The sequence below is a fragment of the Citrus clementina genome, unplaced genomic scaffold, assembly GCF_000493195.1.
Source record: "Citrus clementina cultivar Clemenules unplaced genomic scaffold, Citrus_clementina_v1.0 scaffold_8, whole genome shotgun sequence".
Classification (NCBI taxonomy): Eukaryota; Viridiplantae; Streptophyta; class Magnoliopsida; order Sapindales; family Rutaceae; genus Citrus; species Citrus x clementina.
The window spans coordinates 21,658,899-21,675,813 of NW_006262022.1; the positions used below are offsets into that span (position 1 = coordinate 21,658,899).

The following is a 16,915-nucleotide window of genomic DNA, read 5'->3' on the forward strand; positions in this document are numbered from 1 at the left end:
TAAATATCTTAATAAGTTAATATTATGATGATATTTCCCATACGTTATTTCAACCCCGATCATGTAATGCCACGTGGAGATCATGTAAAAATGATAATCTGATTAAATTCTCTCCAATAAAAAATCTCTGGCCCACGTGGGTGATCGAGCAAACTGATATGTGACAGACCCAAAAATAGTAGCATCCCCTTCCCCCCATTTTTGGATTGATTCGTTGATTGGACTGTCGTCCAGATCACCAACTTCAATGAATGTCAATGATCAAATCCAACGGCTCCCATTCGCCCTCCCACTCTCCAAGGAATGTTATCTTCAATTAGCAAAAAGTTAAACTCCACGTAATATTTTCCTTTTGTCTTTCGTTTATTAAAACACCCCCAGATCAGAAACTACAAACCATGTATCATCATTACAATTGTCCCAGCCGTCGGATTCATCTACTCGGCGAGATCCAACGGTGGATATTGACTGCATACTCTGCTGTACGTACGTTTAGCGGCAGTAACAATAATAAAATTTAACCCGACAGAACTACGAGTGAGAGTTTTAGAGAGAACAAACAGAGAGAGAGAGTGTGTGTGTCTGTTGTTTCCGTACAGTATCAGTAGTCTGGCTTTTTATTGGAAACCGGTGATTTATAATTGTCCCCACGCAAAAGATATCTGGCGGTGGACATTCAATGTTAGTCCAGATGTGGGTCCCGATACTTGCAGGTGACGTAATATTCAATTAACCCCTACAGTGAACTTTGTCCAGTTACTTCCCGTCCAATCACCACAATGGCTCCGCTCGAGCTTGAAGAGAAGAAACCGGGGGCCCCTCTTCTTGAACCAATGTTAACTTCGCCACGTCATCGTTTTGAGATTTGCAATTTCTTAATTTGTTGTCGCTGTAATTTTACTCCATTTTAAGGTTAAAAAACAAAATGTATGTCATTCTAATTGCAAGAAAAAATATATATATGCTTTGGTTTGTACTGTGGCTTTTCTATTTAAATAAGTAGTTAATTAATTTCTTTGTCCACAAATATACTAATTATGTGAGGAATTTGTGAAGAATTGTCGAAAATTTATTGATTTAGCATAATGTATGACAATATTATATAGACTTTAGCTATAGTGCTTCAAGGTTAGTGTGCTCTATAGTCTAGAAACTATTAAATTGTCAGATTTTATTTACTTTCTAACTATTTAATAGGATTCCAATTGTAGGATATAATAACCTAAAGATATCATAATTAGACCCAACAATATATTAAAGTAATATCATTTACACAATAGAGACAGCATGTTAGCCTTGCAATCATCCAAAAAAAAAAAAAACTCTAATGAGTCATTATATGTACAATTATATTAAAAGTTGTTAGTAGTATCATTAAATAAAAATACAATTATTATATTATTATGTGTAATTGTGTTACCTCTTATTTTTAAGTCAAGAGTTGTCATGATTTTAAAAGCTATAGATTAGTGACTTCTTTTTTCCTTTTTTTTGGGGGGGGAAGGAAAAACAACAAAAATAACTAGCATGGTAATTGTATTTGTTATATCATATGATTATTAAGTAGACGAATGAGATGAATCCAAAACAAATTAGCAAAGCTCACGAGGTAAATATGAGCTGTGATGAGTGGTACATCGGCAATTAATGTATTAACCAAAGGGTATTTCCAAATAGACCCACGTGTTCCCTTTTCTTGTTTCACCAACGAAATAAAGCTATAAAGAAATTTCTGTCCAGACGACCCTACGAGGGGACACAAGATTGAAAATTCAATTCTTGAAGATTCACGAGAGCAGACAGTTTTCCGCCGTTAAATCTAACGGCAACAAAATCAAGGAAAAAATAACTGTTTGAATTGCGAAGCGCGCTTTAGACGTTAAAGCCAACGGCTGATTATAGCTTTTGCAATTATTGTGCTTTTGACTTGAACCCAAGCTCTTTTACAGCATACTGTCGCCTCCCTCATTTCCTGCCGGAGTTTCTCCGGCCACTCATCTTAGCCCCCTCTCTAAGGGGTCCGGCCCAGAATTGAGATCAAATCACCCATATGGGTTCCTCTGGTAATCTTTTTGGTTTTTTTTTTGGTTACGTTTTCTTTATGTTTGTTGTAGAAGATATGAAGAAGATCAACTGAATTGAGGACTGAATTCATGTAGCGGTACACTTTCCTTGCCGGCTCCATTACTGTGTACCTTTTATGGCTTTGTTTTGAATAATGAAATGATATCGTTACTTTATGTGTCATCCTTTTTCGGCTTTTCTTTTACCCTCTTCATGTGCATAATGATCAACTTTTCTTTTTCTATTTTTTTTTCTTTGTAAAGCACAGCTTCACAAGAATGTTTAAAACTTGTTGTTGGAGTCTCAACTCTCAATAACTAGATCCTATGTGACAGTCTCTGTAACTTGGGATTGATGATGCACTGCAGTAGCTGCCAAATTAGGGTTTCAGTAGTTGACGTGAAGTATGTGGTTATATATATGTATATAGATTATACGTATTTACAGAAAGTGTAGGTACAGTTATTTTGCTTCCTTTGTTCTCTGTGTAATGGTTTGTTTGAGATCTACGAGCTATGTTGAAAGAGGAAATGAATGACAGTATTTGGAATCTCTCTTTCCTGCAGTAGTTTTAATTTGCTTCCATATGTGCTTTCTTTCTGTGGTGACAAAAACGTTTATTTTCTACCTCTCCTGCGTTTATATACTGTTTCTACCCACTTGTATCTTCTGTTCATTTTATGTACTTCTGTCTTTGACGGATGCTCTCTTTGAATTATTTTCTTTATATTTTGAAATGATGGTGATTTTGCTGCAGGAAAATGCTTAGATCGCATGATAAGCTTGATGGGGTTATAGGACAATGGTTGGGTTTTTTGTTGACTGAGATTTGCTGGTAACTGATCAGTTATATATATTTATATATATCGGCGGATGGATATGAACAACTTTAGGCCTCAGTCGTCACATGTAGCACAGCAAAGCCGTCGCGATAAGTTAAGGATTCAACAGCACTTGGAAGACTTAAGTGAACATAGTAACTTGGAGCAATCATCATCAGTCAATGTTAGAAATGGCATTTCATTTTATGATTCATCAACGACTCTTGTTTCCTCCTCTGAGCTTATAAACTTCTCAGCAAATTCCAGTGCGTTAACAGCTCAAAGGGAGGCAATGGGGCATCAAGAATTAAGTGATTCTCATCATCAACATGATCAACACAGCAATACTAGTAGGCCTATAATGACTGGGGGTGATTTATTTACCATTTTGCCTCACACAGCTGTAGCTTCATCTCATCACTTTAGAGCCACCGGTGATCATTTTCAAGGTTGTTGTGACCTGAAAGGTCTTGATCATTCACAGTCAATTTCTGAGTGGATGGTGAATTATGCAAGTGGATCATCTGGTAGGGAAAGCAATCAAAATGTAATGCTTGATGGGGAAGTCGTGTCAAATAATAGTAATGCTACATCTAGAAAATTTTTGAGGCCAAATAATTACAATGAGTATCAAGATCACGTTCAGTCTACTTCAGTAAATCAACCAAGTGAAAAGCTTTTTGGGGACATGCATTATGCTACTCCAATTTTCCCAAACACTGTTCAAGATGTTGTCACTTTGGCTTCTGTTGGAACTCATGGATTAGAGGTTGCTTCACTTTTGCAACAGAATAATGCAAGAGAAACTGGCCATGTTACATGGACTGATCACTCTGGGAATGAGCTTGTGCTTCTTCCAAGCTATGGCAACCAAACAAGTGCTATTCGGTATAGTGATCCGAGTAATTGGACTAGTAGACCAGCAGCTGAGAGTTTTCATCAATGGAGTACTGAATCGGGTTTGCGGAATGTTGCGAGTGATGCTGCTACACAAGGTCTATCTCTGTCGCTTTCATCGAATCCACCATCCGATGAAATGAATGTTGGTCACTTTGCAGGAGGATATGAGTCTCAAAACTTACACTTCAAGACCGATTCAAGATCTGGGAACTCTAGTCTTTTGGGTTCATTTCCAAAGCCATCTATTATCCGCAAAGGAAGTGGAAAATCTGTTCAGGATATGGGTACGTCTAGTTACAATGTTCATCGGAATACTGGCCCTCTTGGGCCTTTCACTGGGTATGCAACTATTCTGAAGAATTCAAGATTCTTGAAGCCAGCTCAAGAGCTCTTGGATGAGTTCTGCTGTGTGAAGAAATCAAAATATGGCAGGAGGGGCAATGTATCTGAGAGATTCTCTGGAGATAGAGCTAGTGCTTCTGCTTCAGCAGAAGCTGATGCTGCTGATGTAGCTGATAGGGAGGTTGGAGCTAAGGGTAAAAATAGCACTTCACGTGTTTCGTCGCCCACGTTTTACAGTTCAAACCAAATTAGTTGTGAAGGAGGAGTTGGGAGCAGCTCTGGTGAATCCCACAGGCCTGAGTACCAAGAAATGAGGGCAAAGCTCTTGTATTTGCAGGAAGAGGTTTGTTATATATTTCTTATTTAACCCTTGTGCACCTTTGATTTCATGAACGAAAAATTTTAGCCTTAATTGTTGTTAGGTAATTAGATTAGTTGTTACTAGCCAATACTTTGCTTGATTTATTGCTACTAGGGAATTTGAATCAATACCATGGGATTGCATCAACGTATGAGTTCGATTTTTGTTCTTTTTGTATAGAGTTTGCATTAAATAATTAAATCTCCAAAGAAAATTTAATTAATCCCATGGTACATGGTTTTATTTGCCTCTGCAAATTAATTTTTGATATTTTTAGACCATAGTCATATCTGGACCTTTATAAAGAGTTTTGGAATTCTTGATGGTCTTTGTTGATGTGGATTACTTCAGTTCCTCTACCCCATAGGTCGTGAGATTTCATCTAATCTCACCTACCTCTTCAAATTTGGGAAATTACCTTATAGAAAGAACAATATAATTAATTTTAGATTTGCTTGTGTCATCAATCAATAGAATAGATGGCTTGTTGAAATTTTCTTCTATGTATTTCCTTTATGAATTAGACTTATGATTGGTCAAGATTTGGAGAACTTTGTGCTGAAATCACTCAGATGTAAAGTTTTGATTTTTTGCATATTGTTAACATGCATTAACCTTATATTTCTTATTTACTCTTTCAAATTTCTGACTGCTGTTGCAGCTTTTCTTAATTTGCTAATGTATGCCAGTGATAGATTAGAGGACGTTAATTTCCCTAACTGATTTCGAATATAGCATAACATCTGCATGATATAACAAATTTTTTTTTTAAACAATTATTCATCTTTCAAATATGTGTTGTTATGTACATATGTTTTTCTTTAATTCTAGACTCAGTTTGTACAATTGCTTGGATGTTAGTTTAGGAAAATATGTCAGATATTTTTGCTCAACATTCCTGTTCATAATTTCTTTCCTATAAGGTTCTCATGTTGTTTGCTTTTCATGTTTTTTTTCAAGTATTCTCTATTTGCTTAATTTGGGCTCAATTTGGACAATTGGTCGGCTTTAAGTTGATTAATTTGGGGCTATTCTTCTTCTTCCATTAGTTTTGAAAGTTTATGTTATGAGTCTGGCCTCTTTCTATTTTTAATGCACATAGACAAATCATCAATCTTTTTTCCCCTTTTACTTGTTTGTATGTTGGTTTGATATTATGTCAATTTAGAGCTGTGAACAGTCAAAAACTCAAAATTTTCTTTCCATAAACTTCGTTGACTATCCATACTGTATGAATTCAGTTGGGATGAAGTTAATCATTCCCAATTGCTACTAATGTTAGTACATATATCCGTGACATTATCATTTTGTATTTAATAGAAAATTCTCTCAAGTCTTATTCTTTAATAGAAAATTATTTTCCATCTTGTCATGTGCCTCTTTGGATTTTATGAGAATTCAATTTAACAAAATCAATTTTTCCTTTCAAGGAACCATATTGATGGTAAAGAAGATTACTTGATTTTTATGCTAATTAAACTTGATTGATTTAGTTGATTGCTATGGTAAAATCAATCTTTGATTATACTTAATGTTGATATGTAGATTTAAGGAGCGCTAAAGATTCTACTATCCCTACATCATTCGGATTTCTCATGAGAGTTGAATGGTGTTTTGTCTTATGTCCAAGCTCTTAAGCAACTTTATGCCTGAGAAATGCTCCCTCTGTCTGTATGATGTATGGCAATAAATTTGGCTCAACAATGCACACTTCTTTAAAGGGCCCTGTTGAATTCGGAACCTAATTATTTGTCGACTTATGGTGTTTGAAGTCCTATTAAAGTTGAAAAGAATAGTCTATGTAGTTACCGACATAGTACTTATTTTGCTCTCTAGGTCGCTATTAGTTTTCCCAATTTGGTCCTTGTTTGGTGCTTCATCAAAAAATGAACACTACAGTGAAGGTTGCTTTGTGTCCCATCAATATTCTCTGTAAAGTGATGTCCTTATATTGCATCATTATAGACTTTAGCGTATCTCCATACCAGTAATTTGCCATGATGCTTTGTTCTTATGGAGATTCATTGTTCAAAATCCTTTTGCTGAATGCTTCCCTGTGTTATTGAAGGTCTCCAAAAGGTACAAGCTTTATCACCAGCAGCTACAAATGGTAGTTTCGTCCTTCGAGTCGGTCGCGGGTCTTAGTGGTGCTACCCCATATGTTTCTTTAGCTTTCAAAGCAATTTCAAAGAACTTCCGATGCCTAAAGAGTGCTATCATGAATCAGCTTAAGCATGTAGCAAAAGCCTTGGGGGAGGAAATGCGATCCTCAGCTACTGTTACAAGTAGTAGTAGAGGTCATATTACTAACACGTCGGCTAAGCTTAATTGCTTGGACCAAATTTTGCAAAAGCATAAATCTGGCGGGGCTAATGTGGGCTTCCTCGAACCCCAACAACATGTCTGGAGGCCCCAGAGAGGTCTACCAGAACGAGCGGTGGCAATTCTTAGAGCATGGTTGTTTGAGCATTTTCTCCATCCGTGAGTTTCCTTTCATCTTTCTTGCTTTCTCTGTCTAAACTTTGTTGTTCAGTTAATTGATTTTGCCTTTCAACATTTTTTAGGTACCCTACGGACACAGATAAGCACATGTTAGCCACTCAAACTGGTCTCTCTAGAAACCAGGTAGGGTCAGCTCCCTATAAGTTAATTATTATGTCTAATTCTTTCAAACAATTTTTTTGATTGAATTAGCATATTGCATACTTGCCACAGGGGTTGTGGCCCGTTGGTCAATTTTATAATGTTTAATTTTCCCCCACCCATGTGTTGATCCATTCATTTAGCCTTCTACTTTTTGAGGTCTTTATGTCAACTATTGAATTTACTCTGTTTGTGGCTATAGGTTTCCCGTCTCCAAGTCATGTACTTCTGATTGTCTGTTTCGGTGTTACTGCTTGAGTGCACTAATGAAATTTGACTAATTACTTAATGCAGGTTTCCAATTGGTTTATAAATGCCCGAGTTCGAGTTTGGAAGCCAATGGTGGAAGAAATACACATGCTTGAAACCCAAGGATCAGTAGCAACCAACCAAGACTTTAAAACTAAAACTGATGGACAGTCTCTTAGTGATGGTACTGCAGGCAGCAGTTTTAATGGTGATCAACCGATGAACGACAAGCTAGCTATTAGTGCAATGTCTGATGAACATGTGGATTACTCAGGCATTGGATCCTCACGAAGCAACAATGAAGAAGGGCTTAATGCTGAACACTGGAATCAGGAGAAGCGATCAAGAGTAGATAGTAATCATCGGCTCACAACAAGCATGGACAGGTCCTTGATGGGTTTTATACCGTACCAGAGAAGCATGATTGAAGTCGGGGGATTAAGTGCCGTGTCACTTACGTTAGGGCTAAGGCATGGGGTGGAAAGTTCACCACAGCAACAACAGGAGGATCAGCTTAGGAGGCAATATGGGGGTCAACTGATTCATGATTTTGCGGGTTGATGGTTTTTTTTCCTTTTTTCTATGAAACGTAAAAACTCAATTAGCTGCTAGAATCTGAAAAGATAAATCAGGCCATTAGCGCCTGTGTGCCACTGTGTATTATATACGCACTTGCCAGAAAAATTTGTAGGAGTACAAGAAGCAGCAGCCTAGTAGGTAACCAGACATGGTGAATGAAATCCATTTTGTAGCATGGTGAATGGGAGGATTTGTTACGATGTAAAAACATTTAAAATAAAACCCACAAATGGTTCGGTGCGAAGAGTTCAATGCAGAGTAAGTAATGTGACCTGTGAAATCAATCGTTAGGAGTCTTCAAGACATTGAACTCCGGGAAATTGATAGAAATTATGCACTTTTACAAAATACAACGATTCTGCACGCTGAAGATTGGCAGTGTCAAAGAAACATGGAGAAGTTTTTCTTCAATAATTTCATTTCAAGTCCAATAAGTTATCTTTCCGAGAAAGTTGCTTGCGTATCGTTTATATATAGTATCACTGTTTTTTCCTCTTACTACAACTAGAATATTGAAATTCAAGTAGAATACCTCAAATCTATTACTGACTAAACTATGAAATTATTTACCAAATTAATCTATAAAAATAAAAATAACAGAAGTCTATAGGATTATTAATGTGAGCTGGTTGAACTAAGGATCAAATAAGGATCCTGTGATCAGGATGAGCTCTTGGTGCAAAAAGTTTAGTATGTTACAATACACTATGAGTTGTTGGATCATGGTATATATAAATGCAAATGGTCCACTAATTTTATCTCCCGCAGCTAGCCATGCATCAATGCCATTCATAAAGCATTAATTAAATTACATTTATTTTATACAACAACACTAACATTAATTATTTTGCATTGCAATCACACTTGTGTAATTAAACAATTTACGAAGAAAGTTGTAATTTCCACATACATATTACTGTGATCGACATCAAGAAACACTCAAAGCATGAAGCAATATGATGATATTGACAATATATAGCGATAACTAATTCTCACACAAACATTATTACGTTACGAAATTATCATTATAATCAAACTAACAAAGTGTTTAGCCACTGCTACCTCCAGCGTCTCCGCCATATTGGTTAAAGTCCTGCCTAGGGATATAGTGATGGTTATTCACGTTGCTTGGAGGATACCCAGATTTCACATTCGGGTCGCCCTCCGAAAGTACCCGGCTGTCGTACGTTTCTGCATTTAAAGCCCTTCCGTTTGCCGCCAAGCAAGAGCTCAGTATCATGAGAACGAGGGCAAGCCCTAGAAGCCTCATTTTTGCACTCATTTTGATCCGTCCTCCCTATGTATAAATTTCAAACAAATTCAAGCTTAATGCATGCATGTTAGCAAATCTATGTAGAATGTTAATTTAGATCACAAAATTAAAATATTTACACATGTAGAATATTTTGCTTACCCAGCTACAGATCAAGAGAACATTGAGTTAGGTACGTTTATTTTTTGGGGGGACGAAGGAGGATTATAAAGCCTTTATATAGAGATGCTATGATTTATGTGATTGACACAAACAATATCAATTTTGGTGATGGGGAGTCCACCAAATGAGGCAATATTAAGTGGGATGGCCCTATTATCTAACTAAAATTGTATTAAAATTTAAAAGCAATTAAAATGATTGAATTGAGAAAAACTTTTGTCCATATTAGCACTATAAATAGGAAATTTCCACGTTAACAAATGGATCAATTTTGCTAAATCAAAAGTCAACTAGCCACAATGGAGATAGATACTGTGCTATTGCTCTGTGATGTCAAAGCATTGTAATTAATTCATATATCTACATATAGGATTTGGAGCCTTCTAAGAAGTTGACATTTGTGAAGTGGGTTTAATAATTAATTTAATTTAATTTAAATAAGACATTCGGAGATTTATTGGATTAAACAATAAACACTTATTCTAAATGGTCTTAGCCATAAAATTAAAATTAAATGTGAGTTCATTTGGCAACTCAATATTCTACAATATATATGATACATAACTACTCAGTTGATAATGATGTTTCCTTTTACTTTTTCCATTTTAAGATAAACTACAAAGCAGAATACCTTAATGTAGTTGTAATACATATTACTATTTATATCATCCCCAATGATAGTATTAACTCCATATCAGATAAAATAATAGCTACTTCCTTTATCATTCATTTTTAATTTGCAAAAACGTTGCGAAATTGTTGGGGTTAAATTAAGCTGATCAATGGCAGCTAAGCGTCTTCTCAACAAGAAATTTAGAAAGAGAAAACTTCTAATTAATTATTGCACTGAGTACTCTTGCGCCATCCAATACCTGTGAATCAAATTCAATTTCCAGTACAATAAAATATCTATAAAATAATATTATTAGGACTAAGAAAAATAATTATCTTAGCGAGGTTATTTATTTATTCGATAAATAAATAAATTATGAATTTATCTGATAAATAAATATTTGTTAATTATTTTTTAATTACATGTGTTACCTGGGTCTGTGTATTGTTCCTTTGACCAAGTTATTTATGAATTTTGACAGTTATTATGTTTATGTAAAAAATATTAAGGAATATTTTAGTCTAAAATCATTAGATGCATGTTTTAGAAAAGAGCTAAATTGATGAGAAAATTGAAATTTTCAAGAAACAATGTCCTAAATATTATGAATTTTATATGTTATTAATATCTTTACATTCGACTAATTATTAATTTATACTTTAATTGAACCTAAAGGATTTGAAAAAAAATATTATCTTATACATTTAGCTAGATTATTAATTTAGTACATGTCTAACCTAAATCAAGACCCAAATATTTTATTATTTGTTCAAGATTATTGATTTATGGAGCATTCATTTATCAAAATTTTACCGTAACCCAAAAAAAAAAAAGACGGCATTGTCAATGTGATAAATACAAAGAGTATTTTCTTATGGAGTGGGCTTCATCCCTTGGTATACCACTGGATGGCAATGCAAATCACCAAGGAATCGACTTACATTACATGGTTTGAATTTCATGCCCGTAATTATGATTTCACATATTTGCTTCTCTGTACGCAATTATTATTGCTGCATCCACCAATGGAAATGCTCGTCAATGGCTTGCATTATCGTAGGAAATAGGTGTGTGTGTGTATGTGTGTGTCTGTGTGCTCGTGTATATTCACACTTCTACACAATAAATGTGGAGGAAAGAATTAGGATTAACGGTTGAGATGATCTCTCTTATAAGCTTTCAAAATTTGTATGCTCTGCATTTATTAGTGATTATGTATGGTTTAGATTTAATTAAATATTTTTTTACATGTTCTATCTTAATCACCCACTCATATTTTATTTAGAAAAAAACTGAGAGAAATCTGATCCTCCGAGAATACCAAATCCGATGGCAACATTCAAGGTTTTGTATTGAACCATTGATATCTGGTATTGAAGTTTTTGTTCCCCAATTTCATTTCAAGCCAATGCTCCAAGCTATAAATAATATATATCCTTTTGCTTGTGGATTTGAGCCACAGATTGGATCACTTACAGGCCCAAAAAGTCTTCTCCTATGAAAGTTGCGATGCTTATATGTTGTTTATAGTAGTATCACAGGCTTCCCTCCCTCGCTCCCTCCCTCTATTTTTAATACAATTTCTTCTCTTCAATTTGAATTCAATTAATTGAGCTAAGCAGTAAATATTAAAGTGAATTAATGCGAACGGTGGTCTACAGTCTACTTTATCTTTGGGGACTGGGGTTGCTTTTATGAATTCGCGACAATTTATAAAGATTTCTTATCACGTGCCGCTAGCATGCATCAATTGGTAGAGTAGTATTAGACATCCAAAATTTTTATCTTAAAAAATTATCCTAAATGATTTAGTGTTCATCAATTGGTTGACGAGAAAAAATAATTAATTCACTCGGATCTTGTAAAAAATTACTAACCACTCAATTAATGACATATCATTTGGAATTAAATTTGAAATGTCTAACATTACTCATATTCGTAAGCATTAATTACCTTTATTTATTTTTATCAAACAACACTTGCATTCTATATCATAATAACATTTCTACAATTATACATTACAAATATATACAACATACAAACAAGCATACAAACAAGCAAACTAATAGTTTCGACAAACATTATTACAATCTTATATACAAGAGAAAAAAAATACATTATTGCATTAAACGACATCAAGATTGACAAGACATAATTAAAATATATAATCATATGGTACAGACTCAATACAAAGATAACTACTCATCAATCAACTTAACTCTCAGAAGAACATCATGTAATTTTCAGTATAAAGTTTTAGCCACTAGGAACACCCCTAACCTGGGGACGTAAATATATATGTTAAGGCTGAAACAAAGATTTTATTTTGAGGAGGGAAGTCCTAAATTTTAAGTCTACTATAATATACAATCAGTACAATTGAGGGGTCAACAATAAGGATCATAATACAAAAACTATAAACCAAGGGGGGTTGCATATATATATTAAGGCTGAAACAAAGATTTTAGTTTGAGGAGGGAAGTCCTAAATTTAAGTCTACTATAATATACAATCACTACAATTGAGGGGCCAACAATAAGGATCATAGTACAAAAACTACAAACCAAGGGGGGCCTAGACGTAAACTATACATAGAATTTGGTCATGTTTTCAATTTCATCATTATATATTCTTATTTTTTCATTTTTGGATGGGCCACCTCGTGCCTTTACTTTTTCCCGCCTCCGGGGTTATAACCATGTCTATTCTTATCACTTGGAGGGTACCCAGATGTCAAAATATTCTCGGCAGACTCCGCCAGTACTCGGCTAAACTGCTGCGCATTGTAGGCTGCGGCATTTAAAGTCCTTCCGTTTGCAGCCATGCAAGAGCTCACAATCATGAGAGCCAGAGCAAACCCTAGAATCCTCGTTCTTCCACTCGTTTGATCCATCGTCACTGCTACATAATTTGAACAAAATTCAAGTTTAATGCATGCATGTGAGAAAAAATTAACAGATATTTAGACCACAAGAAAAGAATGATACAAGTAGAATTTTTATTCTTTATTATTTAATTATATTTTAAAAGGTAAAACGGGTGAGTAAAATTTAAATGAATTTTTTAACTCTTTTTGAACTAGAATATATAGCTAGGTAAATGAAATTACTTGAAACTACTCAATGGATACTTGATGATTTTTTAACTACTTACCCAAATAGAGATCAAGAGAAACGCGTTTGATAATGACGATTTCGCATGGAGGGAAGAAGAATTATAAAGTCTTTATATAGACGTGTTACTATTTATGTGATTAACAGTCACCATGTACATTTTGGGGATGGGATTCCACCATTCCAGTGTTTTGTCCAAATGATTAGCACTATAAATAGGAGTTTTCCACATTAGCAAATGGGTTAATTTTCCCATTTGCTAATGCTTTGTGATGCGGTTCTAATGCATTGTGATGTCAAATCATGGTAATTAATTCTTATATCTGTCGGGGGATATTTAACGATCATCTTAATTTACAAATAATAAACACAAAATTAGCACATGTGAAATAAATCACAATTAAATATAAATAACTCATAAATTAGTCACAAGATTAAGCATTTACTCCAAGTGAAAATATCTAAATGGCCTTAGCCATAAAATTAAAATTAAAATTAATTGTGAGATCATTTGACAACTCAATTATGCTTCAACTGTTTAATATAAATATCTACTTGATAAATTTTTCCTTTTCACATTTTTCCATTTTGAAATTTAACTACGGAGTCAGAAGATCTGAATGCAGTTATGACACATGTAACTACTTAATTGAGGTGCTTGATGGACTCAATTCGTAGAGCTGCAATTTTGAGACTTGCTTGATTACTGCTTAATTAGAGAAGCTTGTTGGAGATGCACCTATTCTTGGCCCTTATCGCCATTATTTATACAGTAATTGTGCAGCTGAGCTACATGCCCTTCTATCCTAGCCGCTACAAATCGCTGTCACTTTCAACTGTTTGTCAAGTGGCTGAGCGAAGTAACAATAATAACGGGCTTCATTTGGGCCTCTCTGTTGGGTTTGATCCAAAAGTCTAGCAAAAACATCATGGTTTAGAGAAATCATGCCCGTAATTATGATTTCTATGTATTTTGCTTCTTTACGCAATTATTATTGCTGCACCAGCCAATCGAAATGCTAGTAAATGGTTTGCATTAATTATGGTAGTAAAGGATATTGAAATGCTTCCCGTATTTATTTTTTTTTCTAATTTAGTGTAATGGTGACATCATTCTCTATCCATTTACGTGAGTAGAGCTAAATCTTATATATTTTTATTTTGAACACAAGAGATTTTATTGTCTTAACTAATTGTTATTTAATAAAATAGAATAAAATTAAAGAATCCAATAGATTTTTATCATGTGTATTCATCCATCAATCCTATAAGAGTAAATATAATTGCAATAAGAATCCAATAGAAGAGTGGGTGTATATTGTTATTATATATCCAAACTTTCTTTGAATTTTGACTAAATAAAAGTCCTTAAACTTAACTCATAATCAAAATATAGTTCATAAACTAGAGGTGCCTTATACTTATCTAATTGGCCCAAGATCTATTATTAGTCGATGTCAAATTATTCAGCTAATAGATCATACACGAGAAGTAACAAGGGAAAAAATCTGATGGATTAAAATGTCACAATGGTAAAGTTCTATGGACCAAATTAAGTCTAATACAATACAACCTATATAAATTTGGGGGTAAAAATCAAAATTTTTAAAGTTATATATATTTTTTAGTACTGTTATATAAAACTGTTACTGATATTATATCAGATATTATATCAGATAAAACTGTTACTGATATTATATAAAACTGTTACTGATATTATATCAGATATTATAATTGATATTTACAAACATATTACCCCGTAAAAAGGAGGATTGAAAGTAATCTCATAATGCTTTAATGGAGACTCGAACTCTTGTGGAGGATTGAAACTAATTCCAATAATACTTTTATAAAAGTTCGAATTTACTCTCACTATTGTAAGTGAAAGAGCTCTCCCACTAAACCAAAAAGCCATTGGTAAAGTTATATGATTCAATAAAAAATAACACATATATTTTAGGTTAAAATGATATAGTCATGAAATATAAATCATGTGGATATATTGACCTTTCACCAACCCAATTATCCAACAAATTAGATGAATCAAGCTTTCAACAAACCAAGTCGTTTCAAAATTGGTTGTTGTTACTTCAACAACATTCTCGGGATATTCAATCAATTGATGATTTTAATTAAGAAAAATATATTCAAACAAGTATCCAAAGCTAGAAACGCATTGAATTTTATCAAGGACAAACAAGAAAGGCAAATGCTTCGAATCGTTAATTAGAAGTTATGATCGTTTTGTGTGGGGTGGGAAGGTGAGGCTCTAAAAGTCATTATTCAAATTAAAGAGTGTAAATATGTCTTTGTGGTCATTCTTAAAATTCAACAATGTCGTTAAAAGCTGGGCATGTGATTTATACCGCCGAATGCCATCTATATAAAAATATAAAATCGAAATCGTTGACTTTCATTTTTTTTTTTTTTTTGGGTTCCTTTTTACATTTTTTCCAGCGTGTTGAAAGTAATTATGGGAAAGCTTATACTATTTAGTCTCATATAATCATGATAACTTCAGTCTTCAATCTTAACCCTTGAAGGAGCTGTGGTTTAACGGTCAAGGTACTGTGTAAAATATTGTGTAAGAAATTACGTGTTATCCATGCATACATCAGAAATAAATTAAACTCGAAAGTTCTTTTTGGTCATTAAGAATCAAGATCAAAATGGCATGAATTAATAATTCTCTTCAGATTCATTGAACTGCTTTTTGAGGTTAACAAGAAAGATTCAAGAACTCTGGAGATGATTATTAATTGTATTTCAATTCGAATTTTATAAAGCATTTCAAAAGTAGGAATTAAGACTGGTAAAACTTAGTGAACAAATTAATTAAGCCTTCCTCTATTACATCATTGTAAGAACGTTTTTGGAGTATTCAAATGGTACGGTGGTCGTCCATATATACAGTAATACAGATGCATCAGCATTTATACCATTTCGCAAATTCAAAGTAAAAGTTCAAATTAACATCATTAACTTTTAATACCAGAATGTGATTGTCATGTCAAATTCTTTAATAATTAACAGCGTTCAAAGTAAAAGTTCAAATTAACTTCCAATACCAGAATGTGATTGTGTTGACAAATTATTTAATGATTAACAGAGGGCATCTAGATATTCAAGTTCGGTGTAAGTAATGGATTAAATTAATGTTGAGTTGAATTAAATTATCAGTAAAAACATTTTTTATTATGTTTTCAATGGTAAGTACTCTTTGAATCCCTACAGTTTGAATTAATTATCTAATTGGTCACTATATTTTAAAACATTACTCAAAAGGTCAATTCGAATCTACTTAATATATTATCACCTATTTCTCACCTGCTCCACATCAAATTCATTTAAAATTTTAAGTTGTTTTAGACAAAAATGCTGTTTTACTCTTTTTTAAAATGAAATATTATTTCATCCTTAAAAAGTTATATTTAACAGCAACAAAAGTAACGACAAGGGGTGTTTTGGTTAATATTAAAAAATAAAGAGACAAATGAGTATTTGGCTTTGTTTGTAAGAGTTAAAAAAGCATTTACCCCATTTTATTATATAAAAACAATTTGTGATGCTAAAGGCTTAACAGCTTTGACAAGATTGCGCATGCAATTATGCCTAACATTACTTCCATTGTGCAATAAGAAAAATTTAAAATTTTCGATCGAAGTTGAAGTTAAATTAATCACGATTCATGATGATCAGTAATACTTGTTTCTTGGGTGCACTTCAATTGATTGTGAATATGCTTTGCATTCGTAGCGGCTGTTTTTTTTTTTTTTTTTTTTAATTTAATGACTT

At 33.6% G+C, this 16,915-nt stretch overlaps 1 protein-coding gene across 3 annotated transcripts; it reads left to right on the plus strand.

Annotated features, from left to right (window-relative positions):
• The first annotated feature begins 1,796 nt into the window (after nt 1–1,796).
• LOC18034446 lies at nt 1,797–8,210 on the plus strand. 3 transcript variants are annotated; one of them, XM_006424468.2, is made up of 5 exons: nt 1,797–2,063; nt 2,822–4,470; nt 6,557–6,969; nt 7,053–7,113; nt 7,426–8,210. In XM_006424468.2, exons 2-5 carry the CDS (start codon nt 2,938–2,940, stop codon nt 7,939–7,941), a joined length of 2,523 nt encoding a protein of 840 aa, XP_006424531.1. In that variant the 5' UTR covers nt 1,797–2,063; nt 2,822–2,937; the 3' UTR covers nt 7,942–8,210. The 3 variants fall into 3 exon arrangements, with proteins under 3 accessions (XP_006424531.1, XP_024035728.1, XP_024035729.1); XM_024179960.1 differs by lacking the exon at nt 1,797–2,063 and adding an exon at nt 2,142–2,161; XM_024179961.1 differs by lacking the exon at nt 1,797–2,063 and adding an exon at nt 2,505–2,520.
• The last annotated feature ends 8,705 nt before the right edge of the window (nt 8,211–16,915 follow it).

What these genes read in the sequence shown, in the direction of transcription:
- LOC18034446 (XM_006424468.2), top strand. Translation starts at nt 2,938, where the DNA reads ATGGATATGAACAACTTTAGGCCTCAGTCGTCACATGTAGCACAGCAA. An exon ending in TCTTGTATTTGCAGGAAGAG is followed by an intron (nt 4,471 to 6,556) that starts GTTTGTTATATA and finishes GTGTTATTGAAG; the next exon opens with GTCTCCAAAAGGTACAAGCT. An exon ending in TTTGAGCATTTTCTCCATCC is followed by an intron (nt 6,970 to 7,052) that starts GTGAGTTTCCTT and finishes AACATTTTTTAG; the next exon opens with GTACCCTACGGACACAGATA.